Source organism: Amphiprion ocellaris, chromosome 5 (assembly GCF_022539595.1).
Source record: "Amphiprion ocellaris isolate individual 3 ecotype Okinawa chromosome 5, ASM2253959v1, whole genome shotgun sequence".
NCBI lineage: Eukaryota > Metazoa > Chordata > Actinopteri > Pomacentridae > Amphiprion > Amphiprion ocellaris.
In genome coordinates, this window is record NC_072770.1 from 22,634,376 (window position 1) to 22,660,792 (window position 26,417).

At 38.9% G+C, this 26,417-nt stretch overlaps 1 protein-coding gene across 2 annotated transcripts; it reads left to right on the forward strand.

The window, feature by feature from the left end:
- Nucleotides 1-2,492: 2,492 nt before the first annotated feature.
- On the forward strand, nucleotides 2,493-24,910 carry mapk14b (mitogen-activated protein kinase 14b). 2 transcript variants are annotated; one of them, XM_023297996.3, is made up of 12 exons: nucleotides 2,493-2,961; nucleotides 10,989-11,118; nucleotides 14,226-14,284; nucleotides 15,355-15,466; nucleotides 16,193-16,222; nucleotides 16,535-16,582; nucleotides 16,716-16,830; nucleotides 17,872-17,943; nucleotides 19,467-19,546; nucleotides 20,641-20,719; nucleotides 22,426-22,599; nucleotides 22,711-24,910. In XM_023297996.3, the coding sequence occupies exons 1-12, from the start codon at nucleotides 2,843-2,845 to the stop codon at nucleotides 22,776-22,778; spliced, it is 1,086 nt and encodes a 361-aa protein (XP_023153764.2). In that variant the 5' UTR covers nucleotides 2,493-2,842; the 3' UTR covers nucleotides 22,779-24,910. The 2 variants fall into 2 exon arrangements, with proteins under 2 accessions (XP_023153764.2, XP_023153763.1); XM_023297995.3 differs by lacking the exon at nucleotides 19,467-19,546 and adding an exon at nucleotides 20,057-20,136 and having other exon boundaries at nucleotides 2,496-2,961.
- The last annotated feature ends 1,507 nt before the right edge of the window (nucleotides 24,911-26,417 follow it).

Genomic DNA, 26,417 nt, shown 5'->3' on the forward strand with positions numbered 1-26,417 from the left:
CATGAAACTTTCTTTCACTTTCTTTTTTTCATTCTCCCACATGGTCTCTGATAACCACCTGAGATGTGAATCTATTTCTCTGACAAGCAGCAACTAGTCTACAGTCCAGTTTTCTTTCATCTCACCCAATAAACATTGAACAGTCTTTACATGTGCCATCAGCCTTTTGGTAGCTCCTGTCACAGACATTCTCAATTTTTGGAAAAAAAACTTCAGATTTAAAGCTGCACTTGATAAGGAATTATCTAAGTAAATGTGTAATATTAACTGTACTCCGAGGGACATTAAGTGCTTTGATTTGTATCTGCGCTCTCGTATGTTTCTGTGTCATTGTTTGATTTTTTTTTTTTTTTTTTAAACAGCTGACATGTTCACTTGTTGAACAGGAAAAGCACAGGTATTATGAGTAATGCTTATGCTGGATCAGTGTATTCAAGTAAGTTATGAGTGTCAGTGAGTCAGCATTCTTAGTACCAGTACCTTGAAGCAGAAGTAGCTAAATCAAATTTGCTATCATACATTTTATAACATATACACCAGCGCTTTTCCTGCTATGGCATGTAAATGTTTGTTCCACAAAAACAAAGATGTGTAATTTTTATTTCAGAATCAACTTTACTGTCCAAGTGTGCCTAGGCCTACACATACTGGGAAGTTGAATCTGTTGTCAAAGTACTAACACAAAGAACACACATACATTTAACTAGGTTAAAGACGGGCAAATCAACATTTAGCTACTGTATCAGGGTATCGATGTGTTTGAGAGTATGTTTAAGTGAACCAAGAGTTTAGTGCAAACTGTGCAAATTCTAATTATAGGAATGAATAGTCTCGGGCTGCACAGTGGATTGCTGGTTAGCACCATTGCCTTGCAGCTAGAAGATCCCTGGTTTGTGTAACGGCTTGGGCCCGCAATCTTTCTGCATGGAGTCTGCATGTTCTCCCTGTGCATGCGTGTGTTTTCTCCGGGTTCTCCAGCTTCCCTCCACAGTCTAAAAACATGCTGAGGTCAATTGGTAACTCTAAATTGTCTGTAGGTGACCTTCAGAGTGATTGTTTGTCTCTATGTGTAGCCCTGAGATAGACTGGTGACCTGTCCAGGGTGTCCGCTGTCTTCACTCCAAGGATAACCTTGAACAGTCTTCATTTCTGACAATTTGGTCAACATCCATGCAATACTTCTGTCACTGAAATAGGAAAGGCTCTTTTAAGATGCATTTTTACACAGATTTCTTGCACAAAGTTAATTTTGTAATGTTGAATTGAATCTTTGTTTTTAAATATTCCTTTCCTTTGGCACCAGTCATCTGAATGAGGTGTGTGCCGTAACAAATGGCTAAATACTGCATTAGTCCAATCAGTTAGAAATATTTAACTTAGATATTAAAGATCTTATGTGTTGATAAGCATGAAAAAGTTCATCACTGTGTTTTAGTAATCACAGGTAAATAATGTTAGTAGCAGATGATTAGATTCAATTTTATCATCATTGCACAGAGTACAAACACTAACACAATGAAATGCGGTTCTGCAGTGTAAAATGTCTAAATGGAATATCTTTAAGGGCAGTAAGAATGTGCTTTTATATATATATATATATATATATATATATATATATAGTAAATTAATGTAGTATGAGTATATACAGGATGATACAGTCTTAACAGACAGAACAGGTTAGTATGCACACAATAAGTATATAAACAAAAAAGACTAAGTAATACAAGTGTGCCAGCTAAATAAAAATGCTCAAATTGATACCTGGCAATACAAATGAATTAATATATTTACATATAATATTTTTAAAATATCTTCTCAGACAGAATCTGGGTTGCCAGTGAAATCACAGTATAAAAAATAACCATGAACAGTCTTTATTTTTGACAGTTTGGTCAGCATCCGTGCAATATTTCTGTCACTGAAATAGGAAATGCTCTTTTAAGATGCATTTTTACATAGATTTCTTGCACAGTTACTTTTGTAATGTTGAATAGAATCTTTTATGTATTTTTAAATACCCATTTTGATCTCCAATTTTTTCCCTTATGGTCACAGTATATTTTTTTAAAAACATTTTTATACAGGGTGCTTCTTTATATTGTGTACTTATTTTATTCTTTATGTATACTTTTTTCTACATATAACGCAGGGTTGAGAAAACGCACTAAGAATTCAAGTGTACCTGTAATGTACCCGTGTAAATGGCAATAAAACTCTATTGAAGTCTATAATTGACAGTATGGACATTTTTTGGTTTAGATATAAATGCATGCTGTTTTTTTCAGTCGTGACGAGATTACTGACATAGAATCGTTGCATCTGATATACATTTTACCAGGGGAAGTATGTTCGGCGGTCGACAGAGGGAGATTCCCACTCGTGTCCACGGTTGGGACGGGATATCCCCTGTTTTCCCAACAGCGACTGATTTCTCGCGAGAAACTGCTTAATTCCAGGAGCGCGCAGTAACGAAGCGACGTGCGCGTCCGTGTTTCCGCGCGCCCAGCAAAGCTAGAACAGAAGAGGGCGAAAAATCCAGCGAGAGCCAGACTGAGCTTCCTGACCCCAGCGCCTTTTTCTGCGGGAAGTTGTCTCCGGGGCGCTCCGCCGTGCACGGAGAGGAGGACGTTTCTGTCTTTTCTTTCCCTGCACAACTGCAACGAATCTGCACGACTGGGCGGTTTAAGTTTTTGCTCGCTTCACGGCCCCGTCTTCGGTTTTTGAGTTTTATTGGAGAGGCAGCAGCAGCAGCAGCACACCACGTCGTGCCACACGGGGAGGAGAGAGGGCAGAAGTTTCCGCTGGCTTGTTTTGTCACTGCGGGGCTGGTGAATCCGCAGGAATGTCGCAGAAGGAGAGACCCACTTTCTACCGACAGGAGCTCAACAAAACCGTGTGGGAGGTTCCGGAGCGGTACCAGAGCTTAGCTCCCGTCGGCTCCGGCGCTTACGGATCCGTATGGTGAGTAGTTGTTGCAGAGTTCTTTCGAAAGCGCGATTGCACAACGGCCGAGCGGGTTCCCACCACCCACGGAGGCCCGTCAGAGCTGCCTCTCCCCGGGTTGCTTATCAGGCTGCACCACCCGTGGAGGAAATGTGCCTTTTGTTTATAGTGCGATGGCACACCGCGCACTCTCCAGTGTGGTTTAATTATTTAGGCGGGTGGGGATTGTTTTTGTGCACTTTTTTTTTTTTACTTTGCTAAACACCTGTGCGTGCGTCTAGTTTCCAGTAATCGGCGCGTCAAGGGTGAAGTTTAACTGGTGTTTAACGCTGCAGACGAGCTGGTTTCTGTTTATCTGATGAGGAAGGCTGGTCGGTGGCATGTCTCTGCTTGCATCATGTCAGTGGAGCTGTACCTCCTCATCAGATTCTAATTACACAGTGACGGTGTTTTACCAAACACCTCGTCAAACGAACACTCCCCTTCCACTGGAACAGTATTGTGTTCCTCCCTGGCACTTTTTTTTTACGCATCCGCATATTGCATACATTATGCATTTTCCAGTTGGGTGCAGCCTGCAGAGTACCAGAAGGTCACGTGGTTTTTCGGAAAGTAGGCCCCCCTCGTGCACAGTGAGAGCTTTCTACAGGAGCCCATCCGACCACGATGAGGATGATGATGACTCTAGAATGATGTCATCCTTTCTCCCGTTGTGGTGCACACATGACTCACGGTCCCGAGGTTAGGTAGTGGCCTCAGCTGGTGACGCCTTCAACGCAACGTACTGTAATTATAACGTCACAGTTCATTTTGACCCCACTTTCACATCTTCAGCTATTGGGCGTGTGTGTTTTGCAGTTAGTGATTGGTAAAGCATGACCTGATTTTAAGACACTATCTAGGCATGGAACCACCAATGCCAAATAAAAGGCACCAGAATATACAGTGCACTCATAGAAGAGCTGTATTTAATTTTAAATTCGCTTGAAAGTGGTTTCATCTTTCCCCAAGTCACCCTGGTGCTCCACAGTTTGGGCAACTGACTCTGCAAATTCTAAAATAAAGAAATGTAGTTTAGCTTCTAACAAGAAATACAAAAGACACAGCAAAAGTTCAGTGCAATGTAACTGTGTAAACAATGTAGGTCAGCATGCAAACTATATGAATATCAAAGGGTTAAAAAAATGTTCCTGTGAATGATGGGTGAAGCATGCCCTACATTTGACACAAGACATTAAATTGACCCACCAGTGCCAAATGAATGGCACTAATATATAGTGTCCTCCATAGAAGATGTGTATTTGATTTTAAATTTGCTTGAAAGTGGTTTCATCTTTCCCCAAGTCACTCTGGTGCTCCATAGTTTGCACAACCGAACCTCTGCAAATACTAAGATAAAGAAATGCAGTTTAGCATCTAACAAGGAATACAAAAGACACAGTAAAAGTTCAGTGTGATATAAAAAGTCTAAGTGGTAGAGCTTTAGCGGCAGTTTCAAAGTGCTAAGATGAGCAGAGTAAACAGTTGTCAGCTATTGAGATACATGAATGTTCAAGGTTTTATTTATTTGTATTTATTTTTGCAGGGAATGGTGGGCAAAGCATGACCTGAATTTGTCCTTAAGACACTGAATTAGATCCACTAGTGCCAAACTGAAAGGAACCAGAATATACAGTGTCCTCATAGAAGATCTGTATTTGATTTGAAATTTGCTTCAGTATGGTTTTCTCTTTCCCCAAGTCACTCTGGTGCTCCACAGTTTGCACAACTGCATCTCTTTCTGTCTTATCCTGCTGTCATCTGCAGCTACTTTGAAGTTTCCTTTGATAAATTCCTTTTTAGTTTTCTATGTATTTGACTATATATTCAGCCAGAGCAGGGAGATGTCAACTTCTCCTATAGCTTCCAATAAATTCTGGTCCAGTGTATATCTAAAACCCTTAAGAAGGTATCTGAAAAATATAAATAACCTCATAACACCTACTCCAGCATGTCATGGCTGTGGGTCAGGCAGACAGACACATGCTCTCAGTCACTCAGCTGGCAAAGTCTTTTTTGCTGCTGCAATGCTGTCACGGGTCTTTTAAAAAAGAAAAGCACACACTGTGTGGGGTTTTTAATCATTTTCCTCATCAACCTTTCACTCATACAAAATATTCCAAGAAAAAAACAAACAGTACAGTTTTCTCCTTATTTCTGACCTTTGCTCTATTTTCTTTTAAGAATGTCAGACTTGGAGTAGATCCAGGGTTAGTGTAGAAAGAAGGAGTTTACAGTGAAGGCTGCTGGCTGAGGTTACACTATGGACTGTGTCTCGTGTTATTCACTGTAGGGTTTTCAGCTCAGCAGCAACCAGCATGAAATCCATACAGGCCCAGAGGTGTTGATATTTTAAATGAATAACTACTTTCAGCTCAGTAAAGGATAATGGTACAAAACATGGCAAAAAATGTTCTCAGTGCTTGAGGTTTCGATGGAAATACAACATTAACTCTCCGGCCTTTAGGAAATTGCATGAAATTTTGCACAAGCCAGTGAAATTTTTACTGCCAAATATTAAATGTCTAAATATATTTTTTAAAATTATTGATGTGTCATTGTGATGCAAATTTGAGAGAAAACGATCACCATACGTCACAAAAAACATACTTTTCTTTGCAAGAGAAATCTTCAAAGTTGGTTCCTGTCAGAGAGTTTTGCATATCTGCAAATTTAACCTTGGTTTCCTGTTTCCACTAAACATTCCTGTAATTCCTAACATCTTGTTTGCATGTTCACATTTTACAAATATGCGGTAATTCACAACTTGAACTGTTTTTGCCAGGTTTTGAAAACAGTATTTTCTGAGCACAATCCCAGATGATGGTGGATGGTAAACAGCTGTCACGCTTCCACATAAGTGCAGATGAATGTGAAGGTATAATTTGACGTAATTGATTCTGCTCGTCTTTATTTCCTGGTTTCAGCCACCAGCATGCTATGCATTTTTTTTCACCTTGAAAGCCTTAGGCATTTTTCTGAAGAAGAAAGAGTTGCATGAGACTCTTTATATTGCATGATCTGGCCATTTCTAGCTTACGCACTTGGTTTTAACCTCAAAAAACGTGTGCTGACTTCTCAGCTTAAGCATGAAACCAGCAATTTTATGAGTTTAGCTCCAGCATCTGGTCATGTGAGGTCTATGACTGAATGCATCAGTGATGTCAGAAAAGTAAAACCATTCATTTTGGTATAAAGTTATGGATTAGGATTTGATCCCCTAAAACTTTTTGGCGTGCAGACATGACGAATGCTCAGGTAATTTAAAAAAAATAAAATGCAACTACTTGTAATTAAATTGTATAAGCCCTTTTATTTCAGTCTGTATAAAAGGAAGGAAATGTGTAAACTTCTGCCTGACCAATCAACACATCTTATTATGTATTAACTATATACTCTTGCATCCCTAAATGTTTTCAGTATGCTTACATGTCTAAGTTAAATCAAAACAAACGTGTAAGGTTGATAAGCTGGGAGTCACGTTCTTTCCTGTTATGTTCGAAACAAACTTTCACTGAAATATCTTTGAACTGCAACAGATAAAAAGAAACTGTATCATCTATTAAGCTTTCAGAAAATGAAAGCCTGTGTAGCTTTTCAGACTTCAAAAACTTCCCAGCAGACCTTAGTGGGCCACATAGAATTAGGAGCCAGTTTATCTGGATGAAGGAGGAGGCATGGTTGAGTGATTTACTTTCATTTGTGTCTCTGTTAGCAGAACAGATTGGAAAAAATTAGTGTGCCCTTATGCCTTGCAATAATTTAAGTACTTATCATTAGTCAGGGTATGGAAATAGTGAGATTATTGCTCCTACCACATAAATATCAGAACCAGGTTATCTTACACAAAGGTCCCAGTAGGCATGGTTGTTTCAACATGGTCAGATAAATACATAACCACAGACATCATATATAGCTTGCAGCATTGATTGAATGTTGAATGTTCATCGTATCAGATGTGTCACAGTGCTTTAGGTCATTCTTTGCATACCCAAACATTGACTGCATCATGATACGCCCAGTGACATACGATGATTTGTTCCAAGCTAGGGGGAAGCTAAACGATAACTGGACGTGGAAGTAATCACATTACTGCTGAACATCTAAAATATGCTCATCATAACTTCTTGTTCTTCTCACCAGTTGTTCTACTGGCCTTTGAGGCCACAGTGTCCTACTGACTCAGTCATCTTACTGTTTAGTTCCTGTCATAAAATCATAAAACTGATTAAAAAATGGTATTGATTGCTGTTGCCCTGTGTCCTCGCTGGGGTCATATTCACAATGACAGAAAACAATTTAGATGGACACGTTAGAGTTTCAAGTTGATTTTGTAATTCAGATCAGTCATACTAAGCCTTTTATGAGCACTGAAAGAGAAGCTAAATATCCTCTAAAGATTACTGTGTTTTGCTGTTCCCGTCAGAACATAAATGTCAGATGGGGTAGTGCAGAATTTGACTATTGTGTCAACTAATAGGGTTGGGCAGGGTGGGTTATTATTTCCATTCTTGTTTGACTTGTGTGTGAGTGGGTGGTGTTGTCTGTCAAAGGGTTTCAGACCTGTTGAGTAAATAATGTCAGTATGGTGCTGATTCTGAAATCTGATTTTTGCGACAAGTATTGATACCAATTACATAGCGGATAGAAAAAAATTACTATATTATTTTCTGAGTTTTATGAAAGCCAGTATGCTGTTTATTTGTCTGAAGATCAGTGATTTACATTAGATTTACAGTCTGCTGTAGTGTTGAAAAGGCATATCCTGAGATTTGGCGGTATATGTCGTTCATCAATGTAAATGTACCCTGTCAGACTCTAATAAATGTCTAATTTATGTATTTGCATGAAGGACTTGGTAGTGAATAACATAATTAAAGCACCTGTCAGTCTTACTAAAAGCACAAATTATACACTGACTCTGGTGTAGAAGAGCTTCCCCAAGAATATGTCACTGAAATACACTGAATTGATGACAAGCCTCTTACTGCAGACATTGCAACAAATCATTTACAATACACTTTTGCCCGTTTGCTCACTCGGTCTTGTCTGTTAGTCAGCATACTGACTCCTTACTTTCTTGTAAAGCCGGCCTCACAGCACAGCTCGCTTTGCAGCCTACAGTTTATGGCCATTTGTTATTGCAGTTCCATTTATTACAGACTAAATGGGTGGTGTATGCTAAAGACTCATCTTGTTTGTCCTACAGATTAGCAGCAGTGTGAAAGACCATGTGTCTTTGTTTTGTCATTTAGCAATTCTCTCTCTACTGATATGGGTTTTCCCAGTTGTGACACACATAAAAGTTGTTCTGCAAGCCCCAGCCATAGAGCACATTGGGTGTGGGAGATTATCTCAGACTTACTGGAAAAAACACACCTCTTATCTTAATGTTCTTATTATGGATGTGTGGCACTCATGGCCATAGCTCTTTTAGTCATACAAAATTATTTATTGTGGCTACCAATAGTGGCTTTATACACTAAAATACAGGAATGTTGAGTTCTCAGGCAGTAAAGACCAACAGTTCAATGTGTTTGTGAAACATGTCCAGAGGAAATGAGTCTCATCCCCTCCAGTAAAAACTTAATATTGACTTGATCTAAACTCTAGACCTTTAACTGAAAGGCCACAGTGCAGCTGAGGACTGGCTCAGTGGTTCAGATTGTTTACTTGTCTTGAATGGATGATTATTGATCCCTTCCTTTGGTGTGTGGTGCAGTTTGTACAAGGAGTTTGATAAAATGCAAAGAGAGACCCCTCTTTCAAAATGTTGACCCGCATCGGTAGACTACAGTGAAAAACAAAAAAAAAAATGTGTCAGCACAAAACCTAGCCTGGATTTTTTTTCAAAACTGATTTTGCAATCATCCATTTGTGATGCAGCTTAAGTGATTGACCTGGAAGGAATGTGGTTTATTGTAAGTGGTTTGTGTTTCCTCACAGATGCAGGAAATGCAGCTACGTTATGCTTCTTGAGGAGGCAAAGACCATCTGCCTCTTTCATTCTCTCTGCCTCTCTCGCAGTGCGTGTACAGCAGTGGTGGAAATCAACTAGTGCATTTACCCAAATTCTGTACTTGAGTACAATTTCAAGTTACTGTACATATCTTGAGTTCATTTTCTGCTGCTTTGTAGTCCACTACAATTCAGAGGCATGTAATGCACTTTTTACTCCACTACATTTATTTGATAACTTTACTTCCTTTAAGAGTTTTCCAAATATACAGTCAATAGTTTAGTATAAAACGGAATCGATCTATGATAACATATGATGTATCGGTAATAATATTTCAACAATAGGCATTATTCTATATGTATATTCTGTTCTACATGAAGCTTTATTCATATTTCTGTGTTGAAACTGCACTGTAGCTTGTGGCGCACCTACACAGAAATATAGGAGACCACAACTGTGATTGGCCCTCTCAGAAGTAATTTGTTGTGTTTGCACTGCATATTGAGTTGTGCCCAGATAATCCATCTGAATCAAGATGTTAGATGTCGTAGGGTGTAACTGTCTCTGGTTTGATCATAGTGCAAACACAATAGCCAATATTCTGCCACTACAGCCATATGCTGTTCATGGTGCTACCAATCCCAGTAAGAACCCAGTTGGTCCTCAGGTTTTGTCTCTTTTCTGCATTGCAGTAATTTTATTAAAAGTTACTGTTGTTCAATATTTATTAGCTTCAACTCCAACACAGTCCGATTGAAGTACATTAACAAACTCAACACGGTGTCAAAGAAGCACTACTGCTAGCTAATGGTTTGGTCGTATTAATGCACAAGAATAAATGCTCACAAGAAGTGTACATGAGCCTTCATGAATACTTTTTGGCATTTTTGTAATTTTCCTTGTAGAAAAATATAAATGCATGAAGCTTATGTGAAACAGTTTCTACAGTGTGGAATTGTTACTTCTACTTAATTGAAAGATGTACAATATCTACTTCATCCACTCGTGGTGTCCTCAGAGTATATTCTACAGTTTATAATAGCATGCTTTTTTCTGCCTATTTTGCATAAGTGGAGAGCGTTTTTCTCTGTCCATGTTTGCTACACTTTCTTTGTCTGTGTTCTTTTTGCTGCACCTTTTTTTTTTCTCTTGCATTGCTGTGCGGTGACAATGATGTATTCTGTTACGCCACTGCAATGAAATGAGAAACATGATGAATGGAAAGATGAACGAGAACCAAAGCAAACTCATGCACACTTACTTGGGCAGCCATGGAACAGATGCCGGACAGCTGCTAACTTCAATATGCAGCACATTAAAACATTATGCAAAGAGAAAATGAGGCCACACATTCAATCATCAGATATTTTTTATGTGTCATTTTTGTGTGTGTTTGTTCCTGTGTGATGCATGATTTTAAAAAACAATTAACTACAATAATGTAGTAAAGTCATAGTGGTGTCTTGATGCATTGGCTCTACCGATAGCCAGCCAGCAAGAATTTCTTGAATGAATGAAAACTGAAAAATTTCCAAACAGAGCTGCAGTTACAGACTTGCATTGACTAATGTCAAGGGTTTGTGGACATTATGTGCTTAGCTAGACACTTAAGGTCAGGTTACGCTTATGTGAGCAACCCCCTGGAACATGTAAACAGCATTAATATAAAGGAAGAATATTTTGCTGTGTGTGTGCTGACAAACATGTTGCGCTGCTAAATCCTTTTCCAGTAAATAGCTCAAGGATTTTCATGCTCTGTGTTGCTGTCCCCAGTGCAGCTGATACTCAACAACAGGTTCAGTCATGTTCCCAATGCAACCTTAGGATGAAGAGTATAATAAGAACTGAAACCAAGAGCTCGATGTTATGCAAGTATTTGCTTTGTTTACTGGAATGTGGCCGCCTACACAGTCTAGTGTTGGATCTCATTGTCAGTTAAATGAAGGGAAATGTTTGGCTTTTGATATGACAGTTGTTAGTTGCCCGCTGGTATGCGTTTCCTTTTAACAATTAACATTTCACCTGTTTCACATATTGTTTCTTCCAGTTCAGCGTATGATGTGAAGAGTTGCCTGAAGGTAGCAGTGAAGAAGTTGTCCAGACCCTTCCAGTCCATCATCCATGCAAAGAGAACATACAGAGAGCTGCGGCTGCTCAAACACATGAAGCACGAGAACGTGAGTCTCCTGAGTCGCCCCCACCTCCACCTCCACCCCTCAGCCTTAAATCTCTCCCAATGGCCTGCCACCTCTATACACTGTTTACATTCTACTGTAGTTTAGCTATTTGGAAAAGACTACGTTTGTGTGGACATGAAGTTGCACATAAGGTTTGCAGAGTGGGTGCTCCCTTGCAGAAGCAGTCTTAACTCTGCTTACCTCACTAAGCTTTTTGTATGTTTGTTCACTTACAGCTCATAATGATTGCTGCTTCTCAGATCTGCTCTCAGGAATTTGCTGGAAGACCCACATGAAGTGAGGCGATCACGCACAGCTCATGCTGGAAATTTAAACCAGAAAATATGTAAACATATTGATAAGAATAGGCAGAAGCTCAAGATGTTTTGTGATTTCTGCAAGAGTGTCCAAATTCTGAGGCTCAAATTGGACCAAAAGGTACCAGTTATTGCTCACATGGACTCCTTTTGTGATGAACACAATCGACTGGTGAAATAGGCGGATGTGTGACTTACCACGTCAGTCTCCCTCTGTGTACCGACTCCCTCCATCTGACTGTAAAATCCCTCCTGCCTGTGCCACCAAAATATTAGTAATGGAATAGCAACAACACGTTAAACAGTCCGTGCTTCTGTTAATTCACGTAAGACATCATAAACATGCACATGCTCACCTCAGGCTCCAGCTGTGGTTGGTTTCATGCCCTGTTGAAGGAGGTTTTCCCCTGCCAAGCGATCAAATCATTTTGTTACTTGGTGAGGAATGAGTCACCAAAAAGGTTTAGAACTGCAGTCCCATCATCATCTATGGAGATTCTTCTTTCATTGTTATTTTATTGCTGCACTATTTATGATTGATGCCGTTTTTTCTTCAATTGTCCTGACAGTGGTTTTAGTTGCTCTCCTACAATCACTGCTTTGGTTTTGGATTTTGTCTGTGTGTGTAGCTGCCTCACATGCAGACACTTGCCCACATACAAAACTCGAACGCTTCGTAGTGCCTGTGTGCTATTGCTTCCTGCAGCTAACACTTTGACCAAACAGAAATGATATTTTTGTGTTTTGTAATGCCAGTGGCTATGATTTGTCACACTTAAGTGCAAATAATGGGGTTCTGTGCCTGTGTGGAACCGAGTCACCTGGTGAGTCTTGCATATGAGTGTGAGTAAGACTGGAAGTGTCTGTTGATGCTGGGGGTCTTTATACGTGGAAAAGAGATGAAGTGTGCATTGTAAAGAGTTTGCTGTTAGCTATTGCAGCTGGTAGATATAAGTATGTAGTAATAATAGACATAAGAGAAGTTACTGCTGAGTGACTGGATTCTCCGGGGTCATTAACTGGCAGCTGCCGTGAAGTGAAGTTTTAGATGACGTGCTCACCAGGGTAGGAAGCAGCTTTAGCTTGTAGAAGTATGGAAAGTCTCAAATGGGAAAACCCACCAGCAGCAATTAAAGAACAATGTTAGAGCAGATATCACTGTGAAATAAAAGCCCATCTCTGGAAAGTTGATTTAATTTAGTATGAACAATATTGTACATGCCTTAATTCCCTTGAAGAACTCATTACGCACACTTGTGGAATTCATGCATTAATCATTCAGCACCTCTAGACACCATCACGACACACAGGTCGTCAGTCCAATAAAGAACTGCGAGGAAGTTATTAATAAAATATCTGATTTGGGATTGTTGCTGCTCAGAGCATGCAAACGTGACTGTGAAAACATGACATCATTTTAAAGCCACTTCTGTTTTCTCTGATTAGAAACTGATTAGTGCAGGAGTTGGTCAAGTATTATCTAAATGTGTCAACAACAACAACAAAACACAGCTTTTGCTTGCTACATCTGTTTAGATCAAAGGCTAACAGGAAGGAATGTGCAAAAGAACTTAGCATGGTGGTTGCCAAACCATACCGAAAAAAATCCAGGCCTCTGTATGTTGTGCAAAAGTTCCATATGATAGCAGCTCATGCCAAAACATAATTTAAACTTGCTGTATTTAAGTCCGTGCACACTGAACCAAACACTTACACAGCTTTACTTTTTCTAGAGCCCCCGTTTCCTGTTGATTTCACTGATGGAACAGCTTGAACATTTTTAAGCAGTTTTGGAATTAGTGTTGCACAGTGGACTGGCACTGCTGCTAAAATACCTCAGTGTATTCATTTGAAAAACAGGTTTTATATAGCACCAGGATTATGTAGGATTATACAGAATCAGTGCCTATATCACAGTGCTGAATAAAAGATGTTAGTGCCGCATTGAAATGCCAGTCTGATAAAGATTCATCCCGCGTTGCAGTCTTCCCAATAGGAAAAGCACAAATCTGTGCTTTTTTAATGCATAAATCCTCAGTGTTTTAATACCTGCTATGGTTTAGATAGAGAGGGATTCTGTGTTTTGCTCATGCTGTTGCCAGGAGACTCCCCAGGTTTGGATTTCGGAAAGCCTGAGTGGACCAATCAGCCGTTTGTTGTGGCTCCAGCCCACCAATCAGCTGCGGTTTTGAGTCCTGTGTGGGTGGGCTGCTCCAGTGTTTTCACACATTACCTATCCACCTCAGGCTCTCCCTGGGCGGGGAGGGGGCGGGGGCAGGCTTGGCACTCAGAGTTTGCTCTCTGCCAGAGTGTCGACATGTATGCAGACATGCACAAATAGGATTGTTCTCTGAGATGTGTTTTGTCTTTGTCCTGGCTTTCTTTGAGAAAATGTCATCAGTGTATATTTTCTTAATATTTCAGCAGCAAACACTTACCGTGTTTGCTGCTGAAATATTATCCATTATGTTTTTTGTCACTTTCTTTTATGTGAACGAAGAAATCAGTAGCTAAAAAAAAGAGCACTTGGATGACCCAGTGTACATCATCTTATCTAATTTAGATAGCTAGTATGAGAATAAAGAGATGTCTTGTTTTGCTATATAAGATTAAACTTTAACATTTCAAAAATGGATGATATGATCTTGTACTTTAATTCTGTAGAAATGCCTTAACCACCTTGTGGATTATCAGTTTGTTGTCGTTATCGACACACAACTAGACAGCTTGTATGTTAATATTTAAAAAATAATCATGTCTAACTTTCTGACCTTTTCTTTTTCTCTTCAGGTGATTGGTCTATTAGATGTTTTCACACCAGCCACAAGCTTACAGGAATTCAATGATGTGTAAGTCGCTCTTTGTCTCCTCCTCATTCATGTCCTAGTTTTTTCTCTCTCTCTGCTTTCTCCTCATTCATTCTTTCAGTCTGTTTCTCTGCCTCTCTTCTGTCTCAGCCTCTGCAGCTTTACTTCTAACACAGTAGAACCATTCATGTCAGCAGATGATTAACACCGTAGCAAAATTAGCAATACTGCAGCTCATAACTTCATGCGAGGCCAGAGCGTGGTGAGTTACACCAAGGTGAATGGAGGGTGAACACGTGCACTTTGGTACATCACAGCTAGTCTCCATGGTAACAGCCATCTGGCAGTCTCTGGGGGTACTGTGTGTGTGTCTGCGCGTGCAGAATACTCAATCAGCGTCCTTGAATTCTCTGCATGGTCTAGCGTCATCAGCATGTTGCACATTTGTGGAAATGTGAGACGAACCTACAAATGCACACAGACACACACACATGCACATACTGAAGTTGCACAATAGCTAAAGATGTGAAACTTGGCTTTCATGTGACCAGCAAACAACACATAATCATACTGAAAACAGACCTTATAGTGCAGGAAGAAAGGATGCTTTCCCATGAGTCAGTGGCTAGCCAGTAAGTAGTCTCTTGTTATGGAATGAATTGTGATCCAGCAGATATACCATAGAGAGACTTCACACTGTACACAGCTTTGCACTGTATTCTTGTAAAGCATTTGCTCTATAAACATTTTACTATCAACAAGATGAGAGAAATAATCTAATTTTTTTTCCTGCTCTCTCTTTTTGATTATAGTTTCTTCTCCATTTTGATTTCATTAAAATGCACAAGTTAGGCATGAGCCATTAGTTACACATAATTGTAATGTAGACAACTTGTAAATGTTTAATATTATTAGTATTGCTGACACTGATAAGTGTTTTTAATTAAAAAAAAAAAAACAGCAAACTCAAAAGTGCTCCACAAATTATACCACAATAATAAGCAAAAGTGAGAGAATCTATAAAAGTGTCAAACTTTAATTAAGCAAAGCTGCAGATAATAAGGAAGACAGACTCGCCAGCAGTAAAGGCTGATTGGTTGTGTGATTTGCAGGTACTTGGTGACGCACCTAATGGGTGCAGACCTCAACAACATCGTAAAGTGTCAGAAGCTAACTGATGACCACGTCCAGTTCCTCATCTACCAGATCCTCAGAGGCTTAAAGGTCGGTGAACTTCTAACTGTATCACGATTTTTACACAATACTAAGGCAGCTTTATTAGACTTACAGAAGTTAGAAAATTAAATCTTCCTTTGCAGGGATACTGAAATACAAAATATTCTTTTGTTGTGAAGATTAGGGCTGGACCTGAATATTCGGTCGTGACGGTGGTAACTGAATATTTATAGGGTCAGGGTTATTCGGGGCCTTAAATATGATTAGGTGTGTTGAAAGTAATCGCTTGAAGTTATGGTGCTTGGCCATAAGCTCTATATTGACACCTTTGACATAGTGACCTCAATAAGGATCAATTTCTAGGTGTCTTACTGTAAATCATTTGATAGGATGCAGTACGTGATATTTCTCACCATGATTGTATCGTTTGCTGAGCCCCTTTTTGTAATACATTAGCTGTTCTTTCTGTTTCTCATTGATCATTTCAGTTTATAAAACAGTTTTTCATTGTTGTACTTAATAGTTGTAAAAAGAAAACATTGACACGTAGTGCTACCTTTTGTGGAGAATATTCATAGTGTAGTTATTTTTTATGTTTTCTATCTACATATCCTGTTTCTGTAACACATGGGTTACACACACAAACACTGAATAAACTGCAGACTACTGAAATTAATGGCAAATATCCTTTCAGTTGCATTGTTTCCAAAGGAAAAGTTTAAGTATCTTTAATTGTGGTTGTTTTTTTTTTTTTTTTTTTTTTACCCTCCACAGTACATCCACTCTGCAGATATCATCCACAGAGTAAGTGATGGCGCTGCTGAATGTGTAAATAAACTCAAGTTCTGAAGATTAAACCAGTTTCTTTTGAGCGAATAATACAGGACATGTGCTGGTTAAACATATTGTAGTGGTATCAGTGTCAAGGCCTCTTTAATCATGTCACTTCTTATCGGACCACCAAAACAATAAATGGCTCATCCTTTACTTAAATAGTGTTTTATTAAGACATGAAAAATATCTGCTAGTGATTTGCAGATTGATGTCAGCTGGATACCTATTTGTTGCTTCTGTTTTCTTATCTTTACTTCTGCCTTTTTCTTTTATTTCCTTCAGGATTTGAAGCCTAGTAATCTGGCGGTGAATGAAGACTGTGAGCTCAAGGTGAGAAACCACTGATTCAGATACAAGGTTCACTGAATGTCAAGCACCTTATCAGAAGATGGAAGTTGTTCAGTCAAATATACAGTCTTGTCATCTTTACTTCCCCAACATGTTAAATTATTTGCTCCGTCAGATTCTGGACTTTGGGTTGGCGCGGCACACAGACGATGAGATGACAGGATACGTAGCCACCCGATGGTACAGAGCCCCAGAGATCATGCTCAACTGGATGCACTACAACATGACCGGTACGTACACAGACATGCAGTCAAACCAGCTTGAGACCACAACTAAATGTAACATTACATCATGTGCAATTTCCCATAATTGAAGTTGTGTTGAAATAGCTTGCTGACATCTGTGTGTTCAAGGTTACTGTAAGTCAAGAAATTCAGTGCGCAATTTAACAAAAAGGTTGAACCCTAATGCGAAAACTAACCATTTTTTGTTGTTATTTGCAGTATACAGTGCTGAAATTAAAACTAAACAGAATTTCACCAGATATATTTAGCTTTTTCCACTGTGGAAAATTATTAGGGCAGTTTTAGAGAAACCAGGGCAGCTTTTCAATTTCCTGGTGGAGTCAACGTAACATTTAAGGCCTTTTTCATGCTGTGTATCAGGAGCCAAAGAATCCAAAATGCCATTTGTTTCTCCTTCACACTGGCTTTACATAGCTTTTGGGTGTTGAAATGGCCCAATAAGTTTGTGTGGGCTTATATTGTGCAAGCAGTTTTAAGACCCTGATAAATGGTAGGTGAAGGCTAGTGCTCCCCCTCATTGTATTTAGACTTTTTTTTACCACCAAATGACAGGCATAGTTTTTTTTTCTTGACAGTTTCTTATATCTTTCCAACTGAATTAAATGTTTTTTTCATTATTCCCAGAGAAATTAATTTTCCATTCAACATTCAGTGTCATAGAAGATGAACACTTTCAAATGAAACAAAGGCTCTCTGTTCTATGATGTTTTCTCTGCAGGTACAAAACAGAAAACTGCTGCAGCTTTTCATATTTGCAAATTAACAAGATAATGTCACAAAACTATAATATCAGCTCATCAGCAAGCAATGCAAGTTTAAATTTGGAAAAAGCAAACGGAGCATGTTTGAATTCACCACAAGCACTGAACATTACAGCATGAGACGATTGATTGTTCGATTCCCATATGAATCTCACAGGCAGCCACAGTGGTCTATGTTGTACTGTTGAAAAGCTTCAGCTTTCTACTGAACTTTGGAAATATTCATCATGCTGAATGCTTCACTTCCTCTGTTTCCATTGAATAGTGGATATCTGGTCGGTGGGCTGCATCATGGCTGAACTGCTTACGGGACGGACGCTCTTTCCTGGCACAGACCGTATCCTTCCACCCTACCGTGCATAAATAGCATTGCCTCTTATAGTCAACCCATAGGTCTCTGCTAGACATAGAAGAAGCAATACATGAATGCAGTCTGCTTGTTTTTGTGCAGAAGTATAATTGCAAGAATATTGTTTTCAACTGCACTGCCAGGCTATCAGAGAGGCTGTTGCAACTGTGCTGCACACACACTCATGTGTGGAGTTGGAGTCTCCTGTGATCTGTGACTCAGCGCTGCCCACTTTTGTCTCTACTGCTTTTCCACGATACAGTACACCTTCCTGTTTCCCTCCTACAAAGCTGCCCGTACGCAGCAGTAGCGCATTCAGATGATTTGATACAAAAACACAGCAAACTACTGTAATTAGGACATGCAGTTTTAAATATAGAACTTGGCATACCTTGGTAAAGTCATGTTAAAAATCCAAAGCTTTGTTGAGATTGCTGGACAATGTATTTGTGATTTCTGCTCTGAATAATCAGTCAGCCCATCCACTCCTTCCCTGCATGCCCTTTGTGTGTGTGTGTGTCTGTGTTTGAATGTATGTTCTTTGACCAAATCTAAATTACTCTGAATAGTGGTGGAGCTACCCACCTACAAAGCATAGATGAATATACTGTAGTCTTTCTGGTTAAGCTCCTTTTAACCATTTGAGTGAAAGCTGATCTTCACGTGTGCAGTGGGTGGAAGTAAAAGTGAGATCTTGTATCTTTTTATACTTTTGCATGCTACAATTACAGGTATTGTACATTTGCACAAGTATTTCTGTGAAGATAATCAGGATTAAAAACACTCCTATATCATTGTTATTGAGATTTCAAAATGTAAACAAAAGATTTGCTGCATGTATATGTGGTAATGTCATGTGGAGTTGGATCAGTTTTCTTTAGAAGTAGTAGTTCACCTATAGGCATTTATTAATGAAATCGTGAACTCTGGAGGCAAGACTTCAGAGACAAAAGTTGATGCTCTAGTAGAGAATGTGAAAGCTTTGCTGAATGAAACATGGAGGAAACTTTCACAACAGTTTGAAACTGAGTCAGTGCACAAATGTACTCAAACAGTTCTGCATGCTATATACTAAAATATTATAACCTGTGGTCTGTGATGAAGCCACTACTGAGTGTTCAAATACTTTAAATCCCCAAATTTGAGACTTTTTGTGTAATTTTATGCTTGTGCTGCATTTTCCCCCAACTGCTTTAATGTTTTGTTAGACCCTGCAATAACTCTGAGATGTTGTAAACGTGCCTTCAGGACCCAAATGCTTGTTGTGGTCACGTTAAGTCATGTGGTAGTTATGAACTTGTGAGTACTGGATTATTTCTTTCATCTTTTTTTAATGTATTTTATCACTATCATGTATATTCCATAGTGTAACACAGGACACATTTAAGTTGGTAATAACATGATTTGCTTTTTTTTTTTTTTTTTAAATGACAGCTTTGTCTGTTGCACCTCTCACCCTTCTTATCCAAAGCCCTCCATCCCTTCTGTTTTCCTTCATGTGAGTGTGGTAGACATTGATCAGTTGAAGCGTATAATGGTGCTCGTCGGAAAACCAGGGGACGAGTTCATGATGAAAATCTCTTCGGAGTCTGTGAGTGTCAAGTACCATCCCACCCAGTTTTGCTGCACTGCCCCTTCTGCTCGTTTTTCTGTTGGCTCTGTGTTGCCCACTCAAAAGTTAGATGGTTTACTACTTTATGTTGATGCTACTACTTCTTAGTTGCACCTGTTTTTGCTCTGAGACGGGTGTTTTCTTAATGGCTTTATTCGCACTCGAGCACAAAGCTTTGATTTCCACTTCTTTCTAGCATGTACCTCTAGAGTCCTACTGATCTCTTTATGACAGTGGCAGGACCTTGTGGGTTACAGGATCCATAAATCTCTTATTATAAGCTACAGCCGGTCAACGATTGCTTTATATTGAAGCTCAGAAACTGTCTTTTCCTTTCTTACATCATCCTCATCCTCACCCTGTGTGTGTTGTCCACCCTTTTAATCTGCCCCTACCTACCCTCCACCCATACATAAACTCTCCTAACCCCCCATGCTCTTTGACGTGCTGACCTCCATGTTATGATGCCCCTTGACTCGGATGCTATAGATATAAACCAGCTGCAGCAGATAATGCGCCTGACGGGAACACCCCCAGCCTCCCTCATAAGCAGGATGCCCAGCCATGAGGTGAGCCACGTTCCCTTCGCCTTCCCACGTGCCCCGTCTCTCCCCACCCCCCAAATGGAATCAGGGCCGAGCCGAAGCCGCCCACCAGCCAATACCCACACAAATGTTTACCTTTGGACTTGATTGTTGAAATGTTTCCCACCAGTTCTTTTCTGCATACTAGCCTCTGCTCGCACTTCATGTATTCCCTGTTTCCTCTCTGACTCACTGTGCTTGTCACAGTGAGGCTTTGCCAGTGTATTCTGATGAGCTATCCCTTTCATTGGTAACGTGTCTTGACTCTGAAAAGTAGGGCACAATGTTTGTGTAATTAGTGTGAATTGGCTGTTAATTAAAGGACTTGAAATGGAAGGTGTATTGTATGTTTTGCACCAGGCAAATTTAGGAAATCACTAAAGTTTGAAAATGTTTTGAATTCTCAGTTGTAGCTTTTTAAAGACTGCGTTATTTTTTTTTTTTAAAGATCTTTTACAGTTTAGCTTTTCTGTTTATTCACTCCCACAGGCGAGGAACTACATCAACTCACTTCCCCACATGCCCAAGAGGAACTTTGCTGATGTGTTTATTGGTGCCAACCCTCTTGGTAAGTTCTGTTTAAAGCATAATACTATAGCTGTATTACTCCTGCTTCACTGAGGCCATCTAGTGGTATCAGGAAGGCATTGTATTTTTATGTCTGTTTTTTTGATGAGATTATATGTTAAATCTTCCATTATGTAAAAAATACTGGATATAGCTGTGCAATAACACAGCTCTAGCATCTATTCAATCTTGCTGGCCGGCTTTCTCACATCCATAGTTCATTTGCTGTGACCTAATGAGGTCATGCCGACTGATGGTAAGTCATTGATTAGACAGTTAAGACGGCCGTCATCCTGTATCATCAGCACCACATCCGGAAGCATTTGGGGAAATGACAGCAGGTTATGTAACAATTAAATGCTACATAACCTGCAATCTAACGCAAATTTGCATACTTATGTTTCTAATGTCTTAAAAGTGCTAAAAGTATCACTAGTATTATGACACTGTAGATTAGCTGCATGTTACAAGACAAGATAAGAATTAGGTGTTGAGTACAGCAATATTATGGGGGGTGTTGTTATGCGATTGCTCTGTCAGTTACTTTGTAATGGATTTAATGAACTGTCATGGATATAATGCAAACACAGCACCTTGCAGGTTTCGACTGCCTGATTTTAGCCAAGTCAGTCCTGCACACTTCATGCAACTTTGATTTACATATATGTATACAAGGCTTTTTCTTGATCACCTATATGACTATTGCATGATCTAAAGGCTAAAGGATTTATTTCAAGTTTAGTTTTGTTAAAATCTCATACCTTCCATTAGGCCTGGGCCATAAAGTGATAGTCTGTCGTACCTCTGATTGACACTTCATCATAAACAATAAAAATTGTTTAATTGAATGTTTGATGGCTTCACTTAAATGCATTAGATGCAAAGTGCCATGAGACAAACACAAAGTTCAGTTCTTTGAGTAAACTCCACCAGTGCTTCCTCCCTGAAGCATAATTATTCTGTCTTATCTTAATAATGGAGCCGTTTTGCATTCCAGCATTACTTGCTTTTCCTATTTTGTATGTATGAAGGTAGCATTGTTCCTTTATTTGATATTATTATTACTTATTATTTTTGGTTGCACTTTTTTAATGTGTGTGATCTTCATTGTTGTGTTAACGTTAGAATTATTACCTGAACACCTTGATAAATAGGCTGAAGTGCTTGCATTCAAAGTAAGGTGATTCAATTAAAAATAAAGCTTTTTCTCCTGTTTTTATTAAAAGTAGGCTATTTAAAAATTATCAGTAATAATTGATTTTATCCACTGAAATAAAACATTTTTCGATGCTTGATGTTTCAGAATTCTTACCTATCCCTAGCTGCTGTCAAATTCCGTTAAGCCATTTTCTTTCACACGACAAATGAACTCCACCAGAGTCTGCTTGGAGGTGAATCAACACTTTTTCAAAAGGTCTCTGTCTTGTTGTTTGACTGACAGTTTTAACACCACCCTAAGCAAGCCACACGAAGTAGGCGAACACACCTGGGTGTTTTTTTTTAGCTGAACCAAACACATAAGGTGTGAAAGCGCCGTCAGAAAAGGGCTAATATTTAGACAGGTATTTCTGGCTGAATAAGTGACACGTTGTCCTTATCAACTCTTTCTACCAGTAGCTTTCCAGGAAAACGAACTGCTTTCTTTTGTTCTGTGTTGCACCTTCTCTCATTCTCACCCTGGTCTCCTTTGTTGCTGTTGTGATGTAGCGGTGGACTTGCTGGAAAAAATGTTGGTGCTGGACACAGACAAGCGGATCACAGCGTCTGAAGCTCTGGCCCACTCTTACTTTGCTCAGTACCACGATCCAGACGACGAGCCTGAAGCTGAGCCGTATGACCAGAGCTTTGAAAGCCGTGAGCTGGAAATTGAGGAGTGGAAGAGTAAGTTTGCACTTCGTGGGTCCCTGGGCCGGAACAGTTTGGTGGAAACTAGGTTTATTTAAGTTGTGTTTTCAGTATGATGATAACTAATTGTCATGCTGTTTTTCTCAGAATTAACCTACGAAGAGGTACTCAGCTTTGAGCCGCCATCGTTTGATGGAGACGAGATGGAATCTTGAGGAGGAATCGCCTTTTCTTCCATATTTTTGTTTTTCAAGAAACACTCTTCAAGAACTATCAGTCTCATGCGACTATCCACCACTTTCCTCACACACGCACAACCATGACATTCAAGTGCCTGCCATCATTCATATCTGGGGGACATTGCGATATCAGGGAAAAAAAAAAACTTGACATCCTGTTCATACCGTCCCCTGCTTTGCTGTTTTTTGTTACTTTGCATCCCAGTGTGCTGAGGCAAACTTTATTTCTTCTTATTTTTAGTAAATATTTACCTCAAACATTAAATGTTTAGATGGTGCCCTCTCTTTGACTCCCAAACTAAAAAATGACTCGTCAGCATCTTCAGGCAAATTGGACAAATCCAACTGCTGATATGTGTTTTTATAAAGTTTTACTACTTGACAGTAATTAATACAGGACAAAAAGTACAATTCAAAAAAGTTTTAAACCACAATGTTTCTAAAGTCTCTTTCCTCCATGTATTAAATTGAATGTTTCTACATCTAGTGCATAGAACTGTGTAGAAATTACAGCAACCAGTATTTGTACATAAATATTTCAGGCAAAACAGTTACCATATGTGTAAAATAGTTATCATTTGCTGAGACACACTTCAGCTGATCCCTCTGACAGTATGAATTTTATTATTAGAGTTTATTGTAAAATGGCATATAAAGATACTGTATGTAAGTTATTGCAGGCGTGTATATGATAAAATATGTAAAATATTCACCTCAAGATGGACAATTCGAGGCTTCATATTTCTTATTGTTGGATTTGTAGGTTTACAGTATCCTCTATTTTAAAACAGAAATATCAGTTCAGAGAATGTTATGTATCCATTTCACCAGACATTTTGTTAAGTTCCCAGTGCTCCTCTCCTGGTCTTTTCTTAGCACTTCTGTTTTTCAGATGAATGTTTTAGCAAACAGCCACCAACCTCCAGCATCACCACAGCATGATGAAGCCAGGTTTGGCTTATTAGTTTATTTAAAATTTGATGTTTTCCATCACAACATCAACTGACAATGTAATCATATTGCATTTATATAAACCACAGTACTATTAATGTTTATTGAATGTTTGGGGCACCGATTTGCCCTGTATTTATGATCTTTTCTTATATTGTTTGTATATCAATGTAAAAGAGAATATTATTTGTCAGAATTTAATGTTGTTTTATTATTTATGGAGAGCTTATTGTATCTGAATCCAAATGTATCGTCAAAAATCTCATGCGTCACTTGAGCCACGGTGACTGCAGTTACAGCTTGTGTATCAGAGCTAAGAATGTTTTTTAGACGTGGAAAACCATATAATTTCAAACCAGTTTGACAAGCTCTGCTTGTTTTGCAGTTGTTCTGAGTTTTGAATTTTTCAACAGTTGCTGAAATTGTATTTATCTCAGTGCGTTCCCTGATGTACTGCCCTCCAAATGAGCCTGTTTACAAAAACATCGGTCGTAAACATATCCAGAAATTCAAGCAAAGTCTGCATCATGAGCAAGCAACCATATACGTCAACCAACAAACCACTGAAACTGTAGAATCCTATTCATAAAACATGAAAACAGTTTTGGATTTTTTTTTTTTTCCCTTTTTAGTGTGAACAGTTTTGGAAATCAAACACATACAAGCTGTATCCACAGTTGCTCTGGCTGCGTCAACCAAACAATATCAGATGTCAATTTCATTTTGCAACTGCTTTGTTTAATGTAGTGCTCTTTTGTTTCATTTTTTACTCTTTGTGTGTTAAATCAAGATTTAATGTTATTCTGTGATTCTGTAATATTGATTGTTTTATGAGCAGCACTAGAACCGTATTGTTCATCTGAAAAAAGTTAGCAGGGCACATGTTTGCGGGAAAGAGTGTACGTTTACCCACTGGATGCTAAAGGGCAAAGCCGAAGCCTCACAGTTTGTCATTTTTAGAACAATTGCATCAATTATATAGGATATTTATCTCGTCCATATCCCAATGTCGATAGTTAATTTGGTTATGCTTGCTTTGCCTGAGATGTGTTCATATTTTTTTCACTATGTTCTTGACCACATGTACCAAGACAGCAGGCCACCTGTAAATACCACCATTAGAAAATAAAGGCTACTATTTTTCAAAGCTAAAACAATTTACGTTGTATCGTGATGACTTTTAGCTGTCACCACTGGAGGGCAACATAGCACAAGTGAAGCAAACCCTTTACATCATATCTACTGTACTATATAGTGCACTATAAATTGGATCCCCTGTTCTTTTTATTTGAGTGTCTCAATTCTGAGACCGTAAATGATCTACTGTATCGTCCACTCAAAATGAACGCCGTTAAATAAGGAAGTAGTGTTCAGCTTTACATCAAATCCTGCTTTGTGCGGTTAGTTGCAGAAGGCAATGCACATTAAATTGTATTGATTTAAAATAGCTGCTGGCAACTCAAAATAATAAGTAATATGCATGTCTGAAAAGCCCAATTTACTTAAGTACTGCATTTTATATATGGAGTGGTGGAGTGATGGAACAGGGATGTGATTACAGGCTAGGGACTTGGGGTAAAGCAAAGTACAACTAAGATCAAAAATATATGTGTAAATATAACATCAGCTTATAACCAATAAACACCCAGGCTAATTGGTGCTTTCTGGCACACACATGCACAGTTGTCGATGTTAATATGTTAATGCACAACAACAACAGAATCAAAAGTGTCAGGTAGAAGTTGTTTGCCCAGCAAGAAAAGGGTTGAATAAACAAGTATATTGAAAAATGAATAGAAAAGTTTCAGTTTTTAATATGCTTCACCAGCTTTACATTTTAGGTAATTACACAGGGACTCCTGCTGGCTCAGTGCTCCTCAGTTTGATGGCTGCTTTGATGCTTCTCTCTGGTGCACTCAGCACCCTAGTGGGCGACTTCCTCTAATTAGGTATGGATTTTATTTATAGAAAACTATTTATACAAGATGAAAGGGGAAAAATAAAAAAATGCAGGGATTATTAAAATACAAATAAAAAAATCATCATACAATGGAAATTTTTAACTTAGTGGGGCAAAATCTTGGTGCAAAATTTCTAACTTAAAGCAAGACTATGTGACTTATGTGACATTTATAGGCCCCTGTTCAGTAAACACACAGAAAATTTGCAGCCTCACTTTAGTGACATGACTTGCATCTTGCCATCACTGGCTTTTTTTAAGCTAATGCAAATTACATGTTGCCCTAAAAATTACATGACTGTTTGACTCTTATGCTATGCTTGCAGTATGCTTTAGCATTTAACATTACTTGGTGTCTGGCAATGATTACACCGAATGGTTTGGATTCAACTTACTGTGTCGCCATTGTGATTGATCAGATATGATACACAACAGAAGTGAGTACATCCCTTTGCAATATCGCTTAAGTGTGGAATGATTCAAATTATATCGCCTTACAATAGTTGCATTACTTCTGAGTTGAACAGCAGCGTACTTGCTCTTATGTCAAATTAAAAAACCAGCAGTTTAGATTTACTGTTATACATTTCCAGGCCTCACAGTAAAAGCTCAACACAACCAAAGTCTTTGCTGAGATTAAACCTTTTTTGCAATACTTCATTTGTCCACCTTTATTTTTGATGGACTCAATCCTCCTCAGCATG

Coding starts and splice junctions, on each gene's coding strand:
- mapk14b (XM_023297996.3), top strand. CDS start 2,843: ATGTCGCAGAAGGAGAGACCCACTTTCTACCGACAGGAGCTCAACAAA. Junction 11,119..14,225: donor AACACATGAAGCACGAGAAC/GTGAGTCTCCTG, acceptor TTTTCTCTTCAG/GTGATTGGTCTATTAGATGT. Junction 19,547..20,640: donor TGAAAATCTCTTCGGAGTCT/GTGAGTGTCAAG, acceptor TCACTCCCACAG/GCGAGGAACTACATCAACTC.